Genomic DNA, 21,538 nt, shown 5'->3' on the forward strand with positions numbered 1-21,538 from the left:
TTTTCACCAGCCTCCCAACCCCCTTCCCTCTGACAGCTGTCTGTTCTCTGTTTCTGTGCATCTCTTTCTATTTTGTTTGTTAGTTTATTTTGTTTGTTAGATTCCACCTATAACATCATTGGTACTTGTCTTTCTCTGACTAGCTTATTTCACTTAGCATAATACTCTCCACATCTATCCACACTGTCGCAAAGGGTAAGATTTCCTTCCCTTTTTACGGATGAGTAGTATTTCATTAAGAGCTAAGAAAAGTAATGTATTTGGTCCCAAACTACCACACATAAAAATGCAAACACGATTTAGCTGAGTATGTAAGTCATGCTCTATGATTACATGGGAACCAGCACCAAGGCTCTTACAAATTGCAGAAATCTGTGTCATAGGCTCTTCCCCACAGTTCAGTCCTGCCTTGTAACATCCTGACATCTCCCACACCGCTGCGGAAAGGTGACTGTTTCATGACAAACCCAATTCTGGACAGCCACGCATCTGCAGAGTGTTGTTCAGTGGTTAGAGTGTTCCAGTTGGACAGCCATCTAAAGCAGCGGTCGCCAGCCTTTCGGACCTCACGGACCACCGGTTTGCGACCGCTGGTCTACGGATAGTAGTTATTCACCCCCTGCATTCCTCTTCACTCCAGTGAACGCCAGGATGACTGCTGGGGTGGTGGCCATGGAAACAATGCATGTTATAGACCACGTTCAGTATGCTCACACCCCTCAGCCTAAATCTTAAAACTTGTGTCTTAGCTTCAGACTAACAGCTGTTCATGTGCAATAAATGATGCAACATATACCCAGATTTCTAAGCCTGTAGCTTGGCCTTCATCAAAAGTTTAGCAAGATTAGGACTCAGCAGTAGCCTTCAACCTGAATTTTATCAAAATAAGGATTAAACGCTAATGCCATCTTTGTTACTTTAAACTCCTTTACCAAACTTATTTTGATAAATATCTCTCACCTTTTCTTTCTCACTTTCCTCTCCTTCCTCCTCCTTCCTCACACTCTCTCACACACTTGCATGCTCACACTCATGCACTGTCACACTTGCTCACACACAGGCACATACTGGTACACTCTCACACTGGCATGTGCCCCTGGAACTCTTAACCTTTTTCTAGTAAGTGTATGTGTCGTGATTTATATGCACGTGTTTAATGAAAATAAACCGTGAACAGTAGCATTTTCAGAAGACGGAGGTCATTGAGGGTTTCTTGAAGTCAGAAAATGTGAACGCGGTACTCGAGTTCTTTAAGAAACCTTTTTTTTCATTAAATAAAAGAAAAGCTGCCAGAAAAGATTGTTTCTGCATTTCTTTTCTGAAATGTGTCATAAGCCATGAAAAGAGCCTGGTGATGACGTTGGTAACAGGGGCGTGAAGGGAACAGGGACTGCACGGGAGCCTTTGCTTTACTCCACGTGTCCGTGGGCCTGACAGAACTTAACCCTTTCCATTGATGACATACATGGACAAGTGACTGTGTCACATCCTTCAACAGGATTACACCCAAGTCTATCCCAAGAGGCATTTATTAAAAACAAGGTTTGTTCAGTCAGCTCTCAAGGTGTGTAATCACACCTGGAACCAGACTCACAAGCCAGGAGTCTCACTCTTCAGCAGTGAAATATGCCATGCTTCAAATTCCGTATTTGTCTTGTGCACTGTTTTTTATCATCACTAATGTGAGGAGACTTGACACGGAAGCATCCCCCTAACTGGAAAGTAAAGGCCGTGGGCTGGGCGGCACTGGGGGATTTGTGATCACGTCATTTCTGTCGACCCTTCATCAAGGTTAGACTTGCCATCATCATCATCCTCATGACCTCTCTGAAACCCTACTGTAATAAAGTTGGTTTTCAAAGCCACGTCTTTGAAAGGATTTCCCCGGAGTAAGCTCTTTACCAAGGTGGGCAGTCATGTTTGTGGGAATTTCACATGTTTTCCTCACGCATGTTTCTTTCCAGAAATCGGCCCTGCCTCCGTGATGGTGGGGAACCTGGTCTCTGGGAAGAGGATTGCGCAGGCCAGCGGAAGAGACCTGGGTCAGATAGAGGACAATGACCAGGCCCGGAAGGTGAGAGCAGAGGGGCTGCCTTCGCTGGGTCCCCGCCCGTCACCCTGATGCTGAATTACAGGAGCACTGGCTCTGCTTCCTCTTCACCTCGATTCTGCAAGAAACACCCATATAATTTTATAAGAAAATGTGCTTATGCCCTGGCCAGTGTGACTCAGTAGAGTGTTGGTCCAAGCACCAAAAGGTCGCAGGTTCAATTCCCCGTTAAGGGCACATACCAGGGTTGCAGGTTCTATCCTTCGCCCTGATCAGAACCCATGCGGGAAGCAACCAATTGATTGCTCTCTCATGTCAATGTTCCCCTCTCTCTCTCTTCTTCCACCCCTCCTATCCACTCTCTCTAAAAAAAAAAAAACAGTGAGAAAAATACCCTTGGGTGAAGATTAACAAACAAATAAAAAAAGAGAAGGAAATGTATTTCTTAGGGGATGCAGTGTTGTAGAACATGCCCCAGTGGCACAGAAGGGTGGATGACAGTCCCAGGACTGGCGGGCCCGGGGCCAGGGTCTGGGTAGCCCTGTTTGGTCTTAGAGCCCCGAGCACTTGTTCCTAGTTTCCCACCAGCTCTGATTGGGCACTAAACTGCCGCACAGTGACCTTATAGCAAAGCTTTAGCTCTTTGATTGTACAAAAGCAAGAAAACATCAGTTCAAACCCAGATTTGGGAGCCAGACCTCCTTAGTGCAGCCTTAAGAACGGAGCAGGAGCCTTCGGCCCACTCCATCACTGACACCTTACGATCTGTCACATGTGGCTTCAAGTCCCATTATGACTCTTCAGCCTGGAGAGCTTTCTTTTTTAATCCTCACCGAAGAATGTGTTAATTGATGAGAGAAAGAGAGAGAGACAGAGAGAGAGAGAGAAAAGAGAGAGGGGAACATTCATTGGTTGCCTTCCTGTATGCAACAGAAACCTTTTTGGTGTACAGGACGACACTCCAACCAGCCTAGCCACCTGGCCGGGGCAGCCTTGATAACTCTTAAGAGTCACCCAAATGTGGTCCCACTCTGTATAGCTATCAGGAAATCTGACAAAATCAACCATTTGAAATACTGGGACTTTGGTAACGTATAGAGTGATATTGAAAGCAGTGGCCGTTGTGTTTCTCCTTCCGGCACACCTGTTAGTGACGTGGACTGAGTGTAGACCTGGTGCTTCCTGGACCCTGACCTGAGATCTGAGTCAGCACGATACGCATTGTCTGGGATTTGTGGTGCTTTTGGATGACATAGGCGTGGCCATTCTAAACAACAGACCTAAGAGAGCCCATGATACCACAAGACATAGCTGACCGCCCTGCAACCCAGAAGCCACGTGGTATCTTCAAGACGCCCCAGGAGAGGTGTCTGTGTCAGCTGCTTCATCTGTGGCGACAAGGGTGCAGTTCTCCTGCCTTGGGCAGGTGTCGGAAAACGTCTCCATGTCTGAACCCAGTCATGGCAGAACACTGAGCACCTGCGTGTTCTGTCCACCATATCTGTCAGGGCGTCCTCATTCCTCTGTGGAGACACACCCCAAAAGCACTCAGACAGACTAGACCCATTTAAATGTTCAGATGAACCCCCAGTCCAGGGGACCGGTCCTAACGTCTATGCTTTGTTCTAGTTCCTGTTCCTGTCAGAGGTCCTGCAGTGGAGGGCCCAGACCACGCCCGACCACGTCCTGTACACGCTGCTCAACTGCAGGGTGAGCTGCTGCCGCTGCTCCCTGGGGGCCGCGCCCTCTGCTCTTCCTCATCTTGCTGACCCCATCCTGTCCCTTCAGTCTTACATGAAGTCCTTCAGTTATTTGTTGCAATTTTGACTGAGACTTTTTCAATTAAGAAGGATTTCTTTTTTTATTTTGTTTTGTTTTTCTGATTTATTTTTATTTTTGGGGGGAGAAGGATTGCTTTAAAATATAAGGGTTTATGCGCGCCTCTCTCTCTCTCTCTCTCTCTCTCTCTCTCTCTCTCTCTCTCTCTATCAATTTTTTGCAATATTTCTCCCCAAAATAAGTAAAATGAATAATGAATGATTTCTGCAACCAAGAACAATTACAGATCTATGGGGTATTTACATCCTTATTTTAATACTGAGCTACTTTTTTGTAAGTTTGTTTTAATTATAGACTTTCATTCTTAGGAATGAAAACCATTTCTATTTTATAATGAAAATACTTTAATTAAATTAAAGTTTTAATTTTACTTTAACTTTTAAAGTAAAATTGAATTTTAACTTAATTTATTTTAAATTTTGTGATGTGTGTTCCCATCCCCTGATCCCAAGTTTAATCACTTGCTGAAGCTAGACACTGGGTCTTTTGGGAAAATGTGTTCACTGGGAATGCCTCGGACCCTAACAGGAGTTATTAGAAATAACAGAAAGTCAGATAGGTGAGCTGGAGGTCAAAGCCATGAGCATGGAGAAAGGGTGGGCCTCGGGCAGAGTTCCTTGAGACACAGCCCGCTGTTTGCTGAGGCTCTGATGTGGACGCAGCTACATCCTGACCATTCACGGGGTGGAATCGGCTCAAGCATCTGCGTCCATCCCACCCTCCCCAACACATAGGCACACTTACCATGACACTCAACCTGCCCAAAGGTCAGAAACATCATTGCTGTCATTGTTATCAGTGTAATTTCCACTTACGTCAACCTGCTAGTTCAACACTGTCCAATAGAAATATAATGCAAGCCTCACATATAATTTTATATTTTCTAAAGGTAACACTTAAAAAGGATAAAAGAAACTGATGAAATTTATTTTAAGAATTTTGCTTAATATATCCAAAACATTGTCATTCCAACCCATGGCCCACCACATCGCCAGCTCTTGCCTCCTCCCCGCACCCCCCTCACCCCCCATGGTGTCGTAGTTTGTTAACTGAGAACTCTGCTCCTTGATCATGGCTCATTTGAGATGGGGAACCATTGGTTCCTGACTGAGTGAGGCTTCCTGTCGGCTGCTTCTTTGTCCTACACGGCAGTGTCCTGGACAGGGTAGAGTCATTTACAAGATTTATAGTAGGAAGTGAGGACGCAGTTCATTGCAAATCACGGAAAAGTTACATTCACATTCTTGGACCTTGTTTACATGCAAAAGACCATCTGTTATTTTTTAAAATTTATTCTTTTTTTTTTTTTAATCTTCACTGGAGGAGGAGGAGGAGATTTTTTCCATTGATCTTCAGAGAGAGTGGAAGTGGGGGAGAGAGAGACCATCCATGTGAGAGAGACACATTGATTGGTTGCCTCCCACACTGCCCCAACCAGGACCGGGGATCGGACCTGCTACTAAGCAAGGCATGTGCCCCTGACCAGAATCAAACCCACAACCCTTTGGTCTGCAGGCCGACGCTCTAACCACTGAGCAAAACTGGCCAGCGCTGTTATTTTATTTTTTTTAATGGAAACATAAGCCAACTCTTTTTTTAAAAAAATATATTTTATTGATTTTTTACAGGGAGGAAGGGAGAGGGATAGAGAGTCAGAAACATCGATCAGCTGCCTCCTGCACACCTCCCACTGGAGATGTGCCCGCAACCAAGGTACATGCCCTTGACCAGAATCGAACCCGGGACGCTTCAGTCCGCAGGCCTACGCTCTATCCATTGAGCCAAACCAGTCAGGGCCATAAGCCAACTCTTAATTTTTCTTTTTACTTATAGCAGCTTCTTTAAAATTTTAAACTATTAATCCTATTTGGCTGTTTCTTCAATATTTTCAGGTGTTATTTAATTTAATGTAAAACATTAAAATAGTGGCAGATATGCCATTATTGACACTGAGATGTGTTGTCTATTAATCTTACTGCCCATGGCAGTTACTCTTAAGACCCAGAATCACTAGGTTGATTTTTTTTTAAAGGTTTACCTATGTTAGGTCAAGTAATTATTTTTTTAAATATTTCTTGTGAGCACAAGTATATCCAGATGCTACTTAGGTGCTGTACTTCCTGGCTAGTAGGAAGGGAGGAGAGTGATTGCTGCTGGTTCTGGGACTTGAGGGGGTGATGAACACATTCTAAAACTAACTGTGGTGGTGGCACAACGGTGAATATACTAACAAATACTTAATTGTACATTTTACATAAATGAATTGTATGGTATATAAGCTGTATCTCACTAAAGCTTCCCCACTCAGGGTACAATAGCAAACTCGCTGACATGTGTCCAGCTGCATAAGCGAGCGGAGAAGATAGCCGTGATGCTGATGGAGAGAGGGCGCCTGCAAGATGGGGACCACGTGGCTCTCGTCTACCCACCAGGTAAAAAGGCAGGACCAGCAGCGGCATGAGACAGCTTGTGGCACCTGTGGGGGCTTGATGTCTGGAGTTGCTGTATTGTCACCGAGAATTGCTTACTCGTCTAGTCCCTGCCACTTGCGGGGACTACACTGCATGCTGTAGGGCTTTTAGGGGCATAAATGTAGCGATATTTCACAAAGACTCTCATATCTAAACTTGTTTATTAGATATCTGCGGCATTTATTTAATCAATAGTAGTTAAGTTGAGAAGTTCCTTAGAGAAATTACAGGAATTAAACTTATGGGCTGCTTTGGCATCTCGTGCCTAAAAGAACAGGCCAAATGGAAGTAAGTGCTGACAGTTAACCCCCGGGAAGAGGAAAGAATGTGTTTAAGGTGTTTGTTGTCCACTTAACCTTCCGACTTTTCCAGGCTAGTATTTCTGCTGATAGGGATGACAGCCATTAAATGGTTTGATTTGTTTCAAGCAAAAACTTCTTATTTTCTTCTTGTGTAGGAATAGACCTTATCGCAGCATTTTACGGTTGCCTGTACGCAGGCTGTGTGCCAATTACCGTCCGCCCCCCACACCCACAGAACATAGCAACGACGCTGCCTACCGTGAAGATGATTGTGGAGGTAACACCGCCTGGAGTGTCTGGGCGCTTCCTTCTGCCCTGGACCTGAGTGTCCAGCTCTACACCAGAGCTGGGCCTTCGGGGGAGGGGCTGGCTGTAGGATTATGTGGGAGTCTTCAACCCAAGCGATGGGGCAGCATGTGGCCTCTTCCCTCAGGGAGCCACCATCGAGTGCTGGAAGCAAGAGCACAACTTTGTGTGGAATTAGGGGCTAGAGGACAGCCTTGCCTGATACCTAGAGAAAGCAGCTCCCCAGAGAGGGTGTCCCTACAGGCCCTGCCCCAGCAAGCCAGATCCGGTGAAAAACTCGCCCATTTTTTATCGTTCTTTTGTCATGGTTTATAAATGTCCTATTTGAAAGCATAGGTTTATTTTAACTTTTGTGTCTGGGGGAGTTTAAGAGGACTGGGAAAGTTTTTTCCCTTTGGAGGAGGAACCACAGGGGACGTTAGTTTGGGGACCCCACAAATACTTTTTTGTTGTTATATTGGAGTACTTTCATGGTCATTATTCCTGTTAGAAAATAGGGTTTTTTTGTGGACATATGTGGCATTTCCAGTAGAACATCCAGTGGTGTCAGTAGTGAGGTTAGAAGCTCCTTTCTGAGTCTGATCTTAACACTGGATCCCACTCAGCTATAGACATTTTCAGGGACCTCAGTGTCCGCGAGCTCTGTGTGGCGCTTTGTGGTCGGACTCCTGGCTCTCTTGTACCTCTGCTGGCCAATGCTAGCTCCTCCTCACAAGGAGCTGTGTCCCTGGTAGTACAACCTGCTCTGAAAGCCACACAGCCTCAACATACAGAGCAGACACGTGTGCAGTGAGGATTCACCTGTGGTTTACCTTCCTTTATCCGTTCTGTTCTCTGACTCTCAGGTGAGTCGCTCGGCCTGTTTAATGACAACACAACTGATCTGTAAATTATTACGGTCCAGGGAGGCAGCTGCAGCCGTCGATGTCAGGGCATGGCCCCCCATACTGGACACAGGTCAGTCCTTGAACTAGCTAGGTGCAGTTCCTTCTCCGCTTTCCCTTTAGGTCAGATGTGCTAATAGCTTCGCTTTGCTCTCCAGATGATTTGCCAAAGAAGCGGCCAGCCCAGATCTACAAACCCTCCAACCCGGACACACTGGCTTACCTGGATTTCAGTGTGTCCACGACTGGAATGCTTGCTGGAGTGAAGGTGAGGGTGCGGTCTGCCCAGTGTGCAGTGAGCTATAAAATGTGTGGACACTTCAGTAGTAACCTAAGCTGACTGGTTCTTTCCAAATGTTCCAACTTTTTAAAAATGTAAACACAGCCTGACTAGTCCCTACTGAAAAACTGCGTAGGTTTTTCTTTCCTGCTGGTTCTCAAATCCAAATATATTTGTTATAAAACTGCACAAGAGCTTCTTGCTTTTTAAGGGATCAGTTACCGCTTGCCAGAGGGCTGCTCACTGCAGCTGCCGACTCCTTTGCCTATGTTGTGCCCTCTGAATTAGGGCCCTCCAGGCTCAGGGACGCCCTTAGCAAGGAGCTGTTAAATTCCCTGTAGCCTCAGGAAGCCCTTTCCCTCTTAGCTGCCTCTGGGGTCTGACTGCTGAGTTTGCACAATTTACACTCCAGTTTTTCTTACTGTAGTAAAATACACATAACATAAGTTTACCATCTTAGGCAATTTAAGTGCATAGTCCAGTGGTATTAAATACATTAAAAAGCTGTGTTGCCATCACCCCTGCACATCCCCCTAGCTCTTTTCTTCTTGTAAAACTGAAATTCTCTCCTCATTAAACACTGACTCCCCACCACCCTCTCTCAAACCCCAGAAACCACCATTCTCCTTTCTCTCTCTGTGATTTTTATACTCTACACCAGAGGCCCGGTGCACGAATTTATGCACGGGTGGGGTCCCTCGGCCTGGCCAGCGATCGGCCCCAGTCGGGGCCAGCTGGCTGCAGGGAGGGACCTAGGGAGGTTGGCCGGCTGCAGGAGGTTGGCTTTGGGAGCACACTGACCACCAGGGGGCAGCTCCTGCGTTGAACTTCTGCCCCTGGTGGTCAGTGTGCGTCATAGCTACTGGCTGGTAGTCCGGTTGTAACAATTGCTTAGGCTTTTATATATATATATAGATATAGATACCTCATATAAGTGGAAGCATATAGTATGTGTCTGGATTATTTCACTCAACATACTGTCCTCATCCTTATAATAGTATGTGTCAGAATTCCTTTTTTTTTTTTTCAATCCTCACCCAAGGATATGTTTTTTTCATTGATTATAGAGAGAGAGGAAGGAAGAAAGAGAGAGAGAGGAACGTTTATCGGTTGCCTCTTGTACATGCTCCAACCAGGGATCGAACCCACAACTTGAGTATGTGCCCTGACTGGGAATTGACCCCATGACCCTTCGATGCGTGAGACGACGCTCCAACCACTGAGCCATACCAGTCAGGGCTGTCAGAATTCCACTTTAAGGCTGAATATTATTCCATTGCACGTTTATACCACATTTTGCTTATCCACTCATACATCGGTGGACAGTTGCCGTGCTTGTGTGTTTTAGCTGTTGTAACTAATGCTGCTGTGGATATGAATGTGTATATATCTGTTTGAGACACTACTTTCAGTTCTTTTGGTATGTACCCAGAAGTAAGAATTGCTGGATCATATGGTAATTCCATGTGTAATTAATTGTTTGAGGAACGACCATACTGTTTTCCACACTGTCTGTACCATTTTACCTTCTCACCAGCAGTGCACAAAGGTTCCATATTCTCAGCATCCTCACAAACACTTGTTTATTTTAAAAGTGGGCATCTTAATGGGTGAGGTTATATCTGGTTATATTTTTTATTTGTATTTTCCTAATGATTAGTGACAGTGAGCATCTTTTTATGCAATTATTGGCCATTTGTGTATCTTCTTTGCAGAGATGTCTAGTCAAGTCCTTTGCCCATTGAAATAAGTTGTTTTTTGGTTGAGTTTTAGAAGTTCTCTATATATTTTGGATATTAATCCCTTATCTGGTATGATATTTAAAATATTTTCTTCTGTTCTTTGGGTTGACTTTTTTTTTACTCTGTAGACAGTGTCTTTTGATGCACAAAATTTTAAATTTTTATCAAGTTCAACGTCTATTTTTTTGTTGTTGGTGGTGCTTGTGTCTTTGGTGTAATATCAAAGAAAACATTGTCAAATCCAATGTCAGAAAGATTTTGTCCCATTCTTTTGTCTAAGAATTTTACTGTTTTGGGTGTCTTACATTTATGTCTTTTTGATCCGTTTTGTGTTAATTTTGTATCCAGTATAGGTAAGAATCCAGTTTTATTTTTTTACATGTGGATATCCAGTTGTCCCAGAACCATTTGTTAAAGAAACTGTCCTTTACCCAATGAGTGGTCTTGGCACACTTGTGGAAATTGTTTGACCATATATAAAAGGGTCTGTTTGGGGGCTATTTTATCCCATTGCTTTATGTGTCTGTCTTTATGCCAGTACCACACTGTTTTGATTATTGTAGCTTTGTAGTAAGTTTTGAAATCAGGAGTTATGGAACCTCCAGCTTTGTTCTTTTTCAAGATTGTTTTGGCTATTCAAGTTTTACTGAGATTCTATATAAATTTTACAATGAGCTTTTTTTTTTATTTCTGCAAAAAATATCATTGAGATTTTTTTTATAGAAATTGCATTGAATTGGTATTGTTTTGAGGAAGTACTGGGTAGTATCTGTGACTATAGGATATGTTTCTATTTATTTATGTATTCTTTAATTTGTTTCAGGAATGAGCTATAGTGTGCATTGTATAAGTCTTTCACTTCATTGATTAAGTTAATTCCTAAGTATTTTATTCTTTATGCTATTGTAATGAGAACTGTTTTAATTAATTTTTCAGATTTTTCATTTAGTTTATAGAAATGCAACTGACTTTTGCATGTTGACTTTTTTCCTGGTAATTTGCTGAATTCAGTTATTATTTGTGACAATTATTTTGTGACATCTTTAGGGCTTTTTACATATAAGATCATATCATCTATGAACAGAGGTATTTTTATTTCTTCCTTTCCAATTTGGATGCCTTTTATTTATTTTTTCTTACCTAATTGCTTTGGCTAAAACTTCCAGTACTATGTTGAATGGAAAGGGTAAAGGTGGGCAGACTTGTTTTGTTTCTCATCTTAGAGGAAAAGTTCAGTCTTTCACAGTTGAGTATGATATTTGCTGTGGGTTTTCATATATTGCATTTATTATATTGAGGTACTTTTCTTCTATTCCTAGTCTATTGAGTATTTTTATCATGAAAGGATGTTAAATTTCTTCAGATACTTTTCTGCATCAAATGAGATGATCATATTTTTTTTTCCCTTCATACTCTTAATATGAAGTATTACATTCATTGACTGTCATATGTTGAGCCATCCTTGCATTCTAGGAATAAAGCCCACTTGGTCATAATGTACTAGTGACCCGGTGCACAAAATTCGTGCACATTAAAAGAAGATGAATTAGAGGAAATAATTTAATATTGCTATTTGCCCTTTCTCTATAATAGAAGTGTCAGAGATGAAAGAAAATTAGTAAAATGTATATGAAAACCTTCCTCCTGTCAGAGTCTGGGGCTCACCATGGGACCCAGAGTCAAATCCCCGCCCATCCACATGCACCTCAAAATCGCGTGAGACCCAGACCCGGCCGGCCCCTGCCCCCCATTGGGATAGATCCAGACCCGGCCAGTCCCACCCTTGTCAAGCCCTGCCGGGCAGGGGGCATAGCCTCAGGTCCCCTGGCCTGGCGCCAGGATGGGGGGCGTGGCCTGAGGTCCCCCAGCCCAGACCAGGGCGGGGGACATGCCTTGAGGTCCTCTGTCAAGCCCTGCCAGGTGGGGGACATGGCCTGAGATCCCCTGTCAAGCCCCCTGGGTGGGAGGCATGGCCTGAGGTCCCCCGTCAAGCCTCACCCGGCAGGGGGGCGCAGCCTCAGGTCCCCTATCAAGCCCCGCTGGGCGGGTGCGCGGCCTGAGTTCCCCCGACCCAGCACTGGGGGTGCACCTTGAGGTCCGCCGTCAAGCCCCGCTGGGTGGGGGGGTGGGCGCGGCCTGAAGTCCCCTGTCAAGCCCCACCTGGTCGGGGGAGCAGCCTGAGGTCCCCTAACCCAGCACCAGGACAGGAAGCGTACTTTGAGATCCCCCGTCAAGCCCCGCCAGGCGGGGGGCATGGCCTCAGGTCCCCTGGCCTGGCACTGGGGCTGGGGGTGCGGCCTGAGGTCCCCCAGCCTGATGCCAGGGCGGGGGGCACAGCCTGAGGTCCCCTGTCAAGCCCTGCTGGGTGGGGGACTCATCCTGAAGTCCCCTGTCAAGCCCCATGGGGGTGGGCGTAGCCTCAGGTCCCTGCTGATTGCTCATTAAGGCTCCTTATGGGAACTTGGCCTCAGCTGTGGGTGCAGCCATCTTTGTGATGGAGTGATGGTCAATTAGCATATTCCCTCTTTAGTAGATAGGATAGGATAAGCCTTTTATTGTGCTTCTGAATTCCATTTGCTCCTATGCTCAATTATATGTTGAGGATTTTATCCCAGTGTTCATAAGGCATTTTGATCTATAGTTTTCTTGAAGTGTCTTTGTCCAGTTTTGGTACCAGAGTAATGTTCACCTCTTAGAATGAGTTAGGAAATGTTCCCTTCTCTTCAGTATTTTTGGAAAAGTTTGGGAAAAATTGGTATGAGTTTTTCTTTAATGTTTGGTAGGATCACCAGTGAAGCCATCAGGTACAGGGCATTTCTTTGTTGGAATTTTTTTTTTCTGATTTGATCTTTTTACAAGTTAGAGGTTCATTCAGATTTCGCATTACTCGTGATTTACTCTTGGTAAGTTTGGTGTTTCTTCTTTTTTTTAAAAAAAATGTTTTGTTGTTTCAGAGAGAAGAAAGGAGAGGGAGAGAGAAATAGAAACATTGATTGGCTGCCTCCTGCACGCCTGCAAACTGAGCATGTGCCCTGACCAGGAATCAAACCTGCAACCTCCTGGTGCAGGGGACAATGCTTAACCAACTGAGCCACACTAGCTGGGTTTGTATTCCTTCTTGATAGTTTGTGTTTCAAATTTCATGAAATGGGATTTCTTTATTTCATGTAGGATTGTATAATTTATTGGTGTATGATTATCTATCTATAGTACTCTCTCATAATTCTTTTTCTGTAGAATCAGCAGTAAATGTCTCAAATTTCATTCCCGATTTTAGCAATGTGAATCTTCTCTCTTTTTCTTAGCCCATCTAGCTAGACATTTGTCAATTTTGTTGAGTTTTTCAAAGAACTAACTTTTAGTTTTATTGATTATCTCTACTATTTTTTTATTCTTTATTTGTTAATCCTGCTCTAATCTTTATTATTTCTTTGCTCTGCTAGCTTTGGGTTCTTCTTTTTCTTATTCCTAAAGTTGTAAAGTTAGGTTGTTGATGTGAGGTCTTTCTTCTTTTTTAATATAATTGTGTATAGCTATAAATTTCTGTCTTAACACTGCTTTTCCAGTATCCCATAAGTTTTAGTATTGTGTTTTCATTTTTATTTGTGTTTAATTATTTCATGATTTTCCTTGTGGTTTCTTCTTAGATCCATTGGTTGTTTTCTGAGTGCATTGTTTGAATTCCACAAATTTGTGGGCAGTTTTCCTCCTGTTACCAGTTCCTAACTTTATCCTGTTGTGAATAGAGAAGATACTTTATCTATTTTTTAAAGCTATTGATTGAGGCTTACTTTGTGGCCTAACATATGGTTCATCCTAGAAAATAACCCAAAGACTCTGGAGAAGAATGTGTATTCTGTTGTGGTTGGTTGGGGTTTTCTGTGTGTTTAAGTTTTTTCCTTTTTTAAAAAAATTTATTTGGGTGACACTGGTTAACAAAATTATACAGGTTTCAGGTGTACAATTCCACAACACATCATCTGTACACTATATTGTGTGTTCACCACCCCAAGTCAAGTACCATTTATAGCCCCTATACCCTCCTCCACCTCCCCCCACCTCACCTCTCCCTGAAAGTCCCCACACTATTGTCTGTGTCCATGAGTTTTTTTCCCCTCACCTTTCACACCCCACAACTCCCTATCCCCCAACAGCTGTCAGCCTGCTCGCTATCTATGGGTCTGTTTGTGTTTTACTTGATAGTTCATTTTGTTCATTAGATTCCCCATATGAGTGAAATCATGTGGTACTTGTCTTTCTCTGACTGGCTTGTTTCACTTAGCATAATGCACTCCAGGTCCATCCATGCTGTTGTAAAGGATAAGATTTTCTTCTTTTTTACGGCCGAGTAGTATTCCATTCTGTAAATATACCACAACTTTTTTATCTACTCATCTACTGATGGACACTTGGGCGGCTTCCAAATTTTGACTATTGTAAATAACACTGCAATGAACATAGAGGTACATATATTCTTTCGAATTAGTGTTTTGGGTTTCTTTGGATATATTTCCAGAAGTGGAATTGTGGAGTCATAAGGTAGTTACATTTTTAATTTTTTCAGGTGACTTCATACTGCTTTCCACAGTGGTTGCACCAACCTGCATTCCCAGCAACAGTGCACAAGGGTTCCCTCTTATCCACATTCTTGCCAACACTTGTTTGTTAATTTATTGAGGATAGCTATTCTGACAGGTGTAAGGTGATATCTCATTTCTCATTGTGGTTTTAATTTATATTTCTCTGATGATTAGTGACTTTGAGCATCTTTTCATATGTCTCTTGGCTATCTGTATGTCATCTTTGGAAAAGTGTCTATTCAGGCCCTGTGCCCATTTTTAAATTGGATTGTTTGGTATTTTGGTGTTGTTTTATCAGTTTATAAATTTTGGATATTAGTCCCTTATTAGATGTATCGGCAAACAAGTTCTGCCATTTTGTGGGTTGTCTTTTCATTTTGTTGATGGTTTCCTTTGCTGTGCAAAAACTTTTTAGTTTGATGTAGTCCCATTTGTTTATTTTGTTAGTTTCTTTCCCTTGCCCAAGGAGATGTATCAGAAAAAAATATTGCTATGAGAAGTCTCTGAGATTTTACTGCCCATGTTTTTTTGGTTTCAAGTCTAACATTTAAGTCTTTAACCCATTTTGAGTTTGTTCTTGTGTATGGTGCAAGAAAGTGTTTTATATTTTTGCATGTGTCTGTCTGATATGCCCAACCCTGTATATTGAATAGACTATCTTTAGGCTATTGTATGTTTTTGCCTCCTTCATCAAATATTAATCCTATCTAATAAAGAGGGAATATGCTAATTGACCCTCGCACCATCGCAAAGATCGCGGTGCCCACAGCCAATAAGGAGGGAATATGCTAATTGACTGCCCCACCCTCAAAGATGGTGGCGCCCACAGCCAATGAGGGAATATGCTAATTAACTGTCATGCCCTCAAAGATGGCAGTGCCCACAGCCACAAGATGGAGGCACCCAGTCCACTCAGCCCTGCCAGGGCGTCAGGCATGCAGCAAGGCCAGGCCTGCCCCCAGGCGGGTCCAGCCACTCTGCACGCCTGCCTCCGGAGTCCTCCAGTCCCCTCAGCTCCCCACCTGCCCAGGGCCAGCCCGAGGTGCCAGGCAAGCCTCGGATGGCAGCTGCCCAGGGCCACCCGAGGCTCAGGTAACCAGGGCCGGCTGAGGCTTGCGCTGCTGGCAGTGGCAGCAGCAGAGGTGTGACGGGGCGTCACCTTCCCCTGATAACCGGGTCGCCTCCTGCCCCTGAGGGCTCCCAAACTATGAGAGGGGGCAGGCCGGGCTGAGGGACCCCCCTCCAGTGCATGAATTTTCATGAACCAGGCCTCTAGTTCGCTTTAAAGGCATGGGTTTACTTCTGGGCTCTCTATTCTGTTCTCCATTTATCTATATTCTGGTTTTATGTCAATATCATGCTGTTTTGATTACTATGGCCTTGTAGTATAGCTTTATATCAGGTAGTGTAATTCCTCTACCTCTGTTCTTTCACAAAATCATTGTAACTATTCTGGGTCTTTTGTGGTTCCATGTAAATTATTGGAACATTTGTTATATAAAATATGCCATTGGTACCTTGATAGGAATTGTGTTGAATGTATAGATTGTTTTAGGTAGAGTGGGCATTGTAATTATATTAATTCTTCCTATTCATGAATACAGTATATGCTTCCATTTATCTGTATCATCTTCAATTTTTTTCTTCAATGCCTTATAATTTTCTGAGTACAGGTCTTTTACATCTTTGGTTACATTTATTCCTAGGTATTTTATTCTTTTGAAGCAATTGTGAGCGGGATTGTTTTCTTAGTATCCCTTTCTCATATTTCATTATCTATCTATATAAAACCCTAATATGCAAATCAACCAAATGACAGAAAGACCGGTTGCTATGACATGCACTCACCACCAGGGGGCAGACGCTCAACACAGGAGCTGCCCCCACCCTGCAGGCCCTGACTGGTGGCGGGGGGAGCGGGGCTGGCGAGCGAGTGGCACCAGGCCAGCCAAGGTGGGTGCGAGTGGGGGCCCCGATCACCCCTCTGGTTGCCCCACAGATCAGCCCTGATTGCCAGACAGGCCTAGGGATTCTACCCATGCATGAATTTCGTGCACCAGGCCTCTAGTTGATATATAAAAATACAACTTATATCTGGATATTTATTTTGTGTCCTGCTACTTTACTGAATTCATTTATATACAGTATCATGTCATCTGCAAATAATGGCAGTTTTACTTCTTCCTTTCCAATTTGGATGCCCTTTCATTTCCTCTTCTTGCCTGATTGCTGTAACTTAGACTTCCAGCTTACTATGTTGAATAAGAGTGGTGAAAGCAAACATCCCTGTCATGTGCCCTATCTTAAAGGCAACATTTGTAGTTTTTGCCCAGTAAGTATGTTATTGGCTGTGGATTTGTCATAATGGCCTTTATTACATTGGGGTATTTTCTTTGTATTCCCACTTTTCTGAGAGTTTATATTGTAAATGAGTGCAGGATTTTATCACATGTTTTTTTTTGCATCTATTGATATGATCATGTGGTTTTTTTCCATTTTGTTTATGTGGTGTATCATGTTTATTGATTTGCATATATTGTACCAACCTTACATTCCTGGATTAAATCCCATTTGATTATGATGTATAATCTTTTCAATGTAATACTAGATCCAGTTTGATAATATTGTGTTGAGGATTTCCGCATCTATATTCATAATTTTGTTTCTTATGGTATCTTTATCTGATTTTGGAATTGAGATAATGCTGGCCTCTTGATTTTTTTTGGAATAGTTTGAGAAGGATAGGTGTTAGTTCTTCTTTGAATGTTTGGTAAAATTCACCTGTGAAGCCATCCAGTTCATGACTTTGGTTTGTTGGAATTTTTTTAAAAACTACTTAAATTTCACTAGTTGTAATTAGTTTATTCAGACTCTCTGATTCTTCCTGATTCAGTTTTGGAAGATTGTATGTTTCTAGGAATTTGTCGAGTTCGTCCAGGTTGTCCAATTTGTTTATGAATTTCCTTCTCAAGACTGCTTTTGCTGTGTCCCATAGATTTTGGGTTGTTGTGTTCTCATTTTCATTAGTTTTAAGGTATCTTTTAATTTCTTTCTTGATCTCATTGTTGACCCATTCATTGTTTTGTAATATGTTATTTACCCTCCGTGTCTTTATGTTTTGGTGTTGTACTATGGTACTGTGTTAAGTCCTCTATTTCTTTACTTACCTTATGTCTGGTTGGTCTGTCCATTATTGATAGTGGTGCATTGAAGTCTCTTATTATTGTAAAGTTTTCTATTTCTCCCTTCAGTTCTATTTTTGTTTTATATACTTTGATGGTTTCTTACCAGGTATATAGATGTTTATAATTGTTATATCTTCTTGCTGTATTAATCCTTTTATTAATATGTAATGCCCTTTTTTGTCTCTTGTAACCTTTTTTTATTTAAAGCCTATTTTTCTGATATAGCTACCTCTGTTCTCTTTTGCTTACTATTTGTATGAAATATCTTTATCCATCCTTTTACTTTCTAACTATTGGTGTCTTTTACTCTACAATGAATCTCTTGTAGGCAGCATATGGTTGGATCATAGTTTTTATCCATTCTGCCAATTTCTTCTAGCTAGAGAGTTAATCCATTTATATTTAAAGTGATTACTGATAAGAAGAGACTTCTTTCATCTTGCAATTTTCCATATGTCTTAATAGCTTTTCTGTTCCTCATTCCCCGCATTACTTTCTTGTTTTGTGTTTAGTTGATTTTTTCTAGTGAAACATTTGAATTCCTTTCTCATTTCCTTTTGTGTATATTCTATAGCTATTTTTTTTAGGTTACCATGGGACTTCCATTTAACATCCTAAAGTTATAACATCCCATTTTGAGTTTATAGCAGCTTAACTTCAGTAACATACAAAATTGTTCCTGTACAGCTTTACCCCCACCTTCTTCAGTTGTCAATGTCACAAACTTTTATCTTTATACATTGTGTGGCCCCAAACATATGGTTATAATGTTTTAAATGCATTGGTCTCTTAAATTATGTAGGGAAAAATTGTGGAATTTAAACCTGAAGTTACAATAATGATAGTTTTTAAACTAATAGTTATTTGGTTTTAGTGTATTAGTCTCTTAAATCATGTAGGAAAAAAATGGAGTCACAAACTTGTTGAAATTATACTAGTTTTTATAATTGCCCTTTAGATAGGTTTACTAAAATTTTTATTCAAATGATTTTGAATTATGTCTAGTGTCCTATTTCAACCTGTAGAGATCTCTTGAGAGAGTTTCCTTCACTCAGATTTAAGTGTAATAAAGTCCTTCAACTTTTTTAAACCTAGGAATATCTTAATTCTCCAAAATTGATTGCAGTTACCATCCAAGTCTCCCCTAGAAGTTGTAAGCCTTTAATAAATCCCAGAGTTCCAAACTGGTTATATGATATTCTTCCCTGCGGTTGTTGCCCAGGTAGGAATATAAGTTCCTGCTCTATCTTCCCAGAATCCTTTCCTCTGCTTTTTAGTAGGATTTGCAATATAAAATAAAACAATTACTCAGAAGCTTTTAAAAGTAAAGATTCATTTTCAGACCATTTAAAGTAGTTATGGTAGTACTGAAATTAGCCTTCTACTGTCATAGCCAAAAGAGAAACACACTTTTGATCGTACATTTTCATGATCTACAGAAATGGAAGCTATAATATTAAATCTTTATTCAATGAAGCTATTTCTGCTTGAAACAGATAAAAGGATCTACATTATTACTTCACTAGAGGCCCGTTGCACGAATTCGTGCACGGGTGGGGTCCCTCAGCCTGGCCATCAATCGGGGCCAATCGGGGCCGGCTGGCTTGGGGGAGGGACAGTGGGAGGTTGGCCAGCCTGCCTCAGCATTGAGCGTCTGCCCCCTGGTGGTCAGTGCGCATCATAGTGACCAGTAGACCTGTCGTTTGGTTGACTGGTTGTAACCGGTGCTTAGGCTTTTATATATATAGATGGTTATGCCATTTCATGTAAGTATAGACCCTAGGAAATCTCAGAGAGAAATGAATAACTAAACTTTTTCTCAAATTTATAAAAGCTTTTTTTAACTTTTGACTGCTAAATGTGTTTGATGAGTACTTGAAATGAAATATATTTGTGATATCATTTAATGAAAAACCCATATGCTTTAAATACTGAGGGGCATAAATAGAGTTGAAATCATCTGGCTTATAGTCTCCTCCAGAAACAAAGCCTTTCTACCTCTGGTTGCACAGGTCACCATGTTTTCAGGAAGAAATTTTCACTCAATTTCAGGTTTTGTACAAGAATGTCTTTGAGTATTCAATTAGATAGCAAAAGTTTAGAGAGACAAGCTTAAAAAAAAAAGAGAGAGAGAGCGAGAGAGAGAGAGACACAAGCTTATCCAGTAAACTCTTTTCCCCATAATGGGCACTATGGAATGCCTGACTGAGTACAAAACTCATGAGTATTTGTTTATATGTTCAACTTAAGTTTTTATTACTGCCTGTTCAAAAGTGTACTTTAAACTCTGCAGGTCCTAATAGATCCTAGATACACACTTGCTCAGTGTCATCAAGGCAGTCAGTCAGATGGAGGACTCCCATATAGCACCTACAGTTTCCTTTAGATGAATCACCCCTGGCCTCTGCACAGGATAGGTTAGCACTCATGGTGCTCTTCCTTCATGGAGTGTGCTCTCCTACACTTTCCTGATCACTTTCAGTTGGTGTGTGCCCAGGGCGTGGACACTTACTGTAACTTCAGTCAGTCCTGCCTGAGATCAGTCACAGATGCATCCTGACAGTAAGCACAGGTGACCTCATCCCCGATTCCTCCATGTTCATTAATCCACTCTCAGTGTGTCTTTGAGAGGAGCATTAGAGTTTGTTGTTCTTGGCATTGGGAAGGCTAATTCTTCATCCAAGTACAAGTACACCTTCATAAGAATTAGGAGTTTTTCGTAAGACAAGGTTCTAAAGAAGCATTTCACCTTGGGCTCTTGGTTTGTGATGTTGGCAGGTCCAAGATTGGGATGAGTTTCGAGATTGAGCATTCAACTTTTCTAACTGTATTTTCTTAATCTGTGTGTTTTTCTGTCACTCTGTTGAAATCTGTCAATGCTCACTCATCCTTAATATCACAGAGCCCTCTGCAAGCCTCCAGGGTGATGGAGGACCCTTTCTCTGCTCTCTGTGCATCTGTGTACTCACAGATACTGCTCTCAGGTTTTGTCTTTAAATTTGCCACTAGATTGCAAGCTCCTGAGGCATGTTGTATTCTTTTTTTACATCTCAAGTACCTAATACAATGCCTGATACATAACAAGTGCTCAGTTAACATGTTGGTATTTGCTGCGCTGAGCTGAAGAACTTGGTTCTCCAGCTACAGATGGTACCTGCACAGGAGGGGTTCCGCAAAGGTTTGTTTCAGTTGGCAATCTGAGAATGGGAGGAAGTTTGCTAGTTAGGATTTCACTAACTCCTGATCCAGGAGGCAGGAGGTTGAGGAATGTTTCGTAAATTCAGCCTTGTTTTTTCTTAAACAAATATTGTGGCTTTAAAAGCATGCAAAAAAGAACTACTTATGTGTTAGGTTCTAGAGTAATCTGTGTTACCTTGTATGAATTCAGTAAAATGCCCACAGTGAAACCTTCCGGGCAGGGCTTCTCCCCATAAGGTCACAGTGGAAGGAGCCCCCGGGCCTGGCTTCTGTCATAGCATTTCCCTGGGTTTCCTGCCTTATTGTGATGCCCTCACAGTCCCACTCTGGGGAACACAGCACCTCCCGTCATCTTGAGGCCTCTTCGGTTATCTAGAAAGCTTCTGTGAGACAGTCTATTTATTAGATATATTTTACAATATTTTAAAATAATTCACATTCTATACTGACCACAGTGGGACTGCTCCCGGGATTGGAGGAGCTCGTTCCTGTCCCTCGACAGTGGGCTGAGAGTGAATGTTGGCTGCTGTCACATGGTACAGCAGCCGTGTCTCACTGCACAGGTCTCTGATTCCAGCTCAGGTCTGTGCCCTGCAGCAAATGCACCTTCTCTGAGCCTCCCGAGTTGGGGCTTGTTCACCCCACGTGCTCTGCTGGCCCATGTCCCCTAGCAGTGCTCTGTTGGGCCTGAAATGGATGTG

At 42.3% G+C, this 21,538-nt stretch overlaps 1 protein-coding gene across 4 annotated transcripts in view; it reads left to right on the forward strand.

The window, feature by feature from the left end:
* Window positions 1–21,538, forward strand: part of DIP2C (disco interacting protein 2 homolog C) — a 421,423-nt gene that overhangs the window by 338,783 nt on the left and 61,102 nt on the right. For all 4 annotated transcript variants that reach the window (XM_080656660.1, XM_080656661.1, XM_080656658.1 and 1 more), the window contains 6 exons: window positions 1,965–2,074; window positions 3,680–3,760; window positions 6,198–6,321; window positions 6,818–6,939; window positions 7,814–7,925; window positions 8,011–8,120. In XM_080656660.1, the coding sequence (XP_080512786.1) occupies window positions 1,965–2,074; window positions 3,680–3,760; window positions 6,198–6,321; window positions 6,818–6,939; window positions 7,814–7,925; window positions 8,011–8,120 (659 nt within the window). The remainder of the gene's footprint in view (window positions 1–1,964; window positions 2,075–3,679; window positions 3,761–6,197; window positions 6,322–6,817; window positions 6,940–7,813; window positions 7,926–8,010; window positions 8,121–21,538) is intronic.

The sequence above is a fragment of the Plecotus auritus genome (assembly GCF_963455305.1).
Source record: "Plecotus auritus genome assembly, chromosome: 1".
In the NCBI taxonomy this organism is placed as follows: Eukaryota; Metazoa; Chordata; class Mammalia; order Chiroptera; family Vespertilionidae; genus Plecotus; species Plecotus auritus.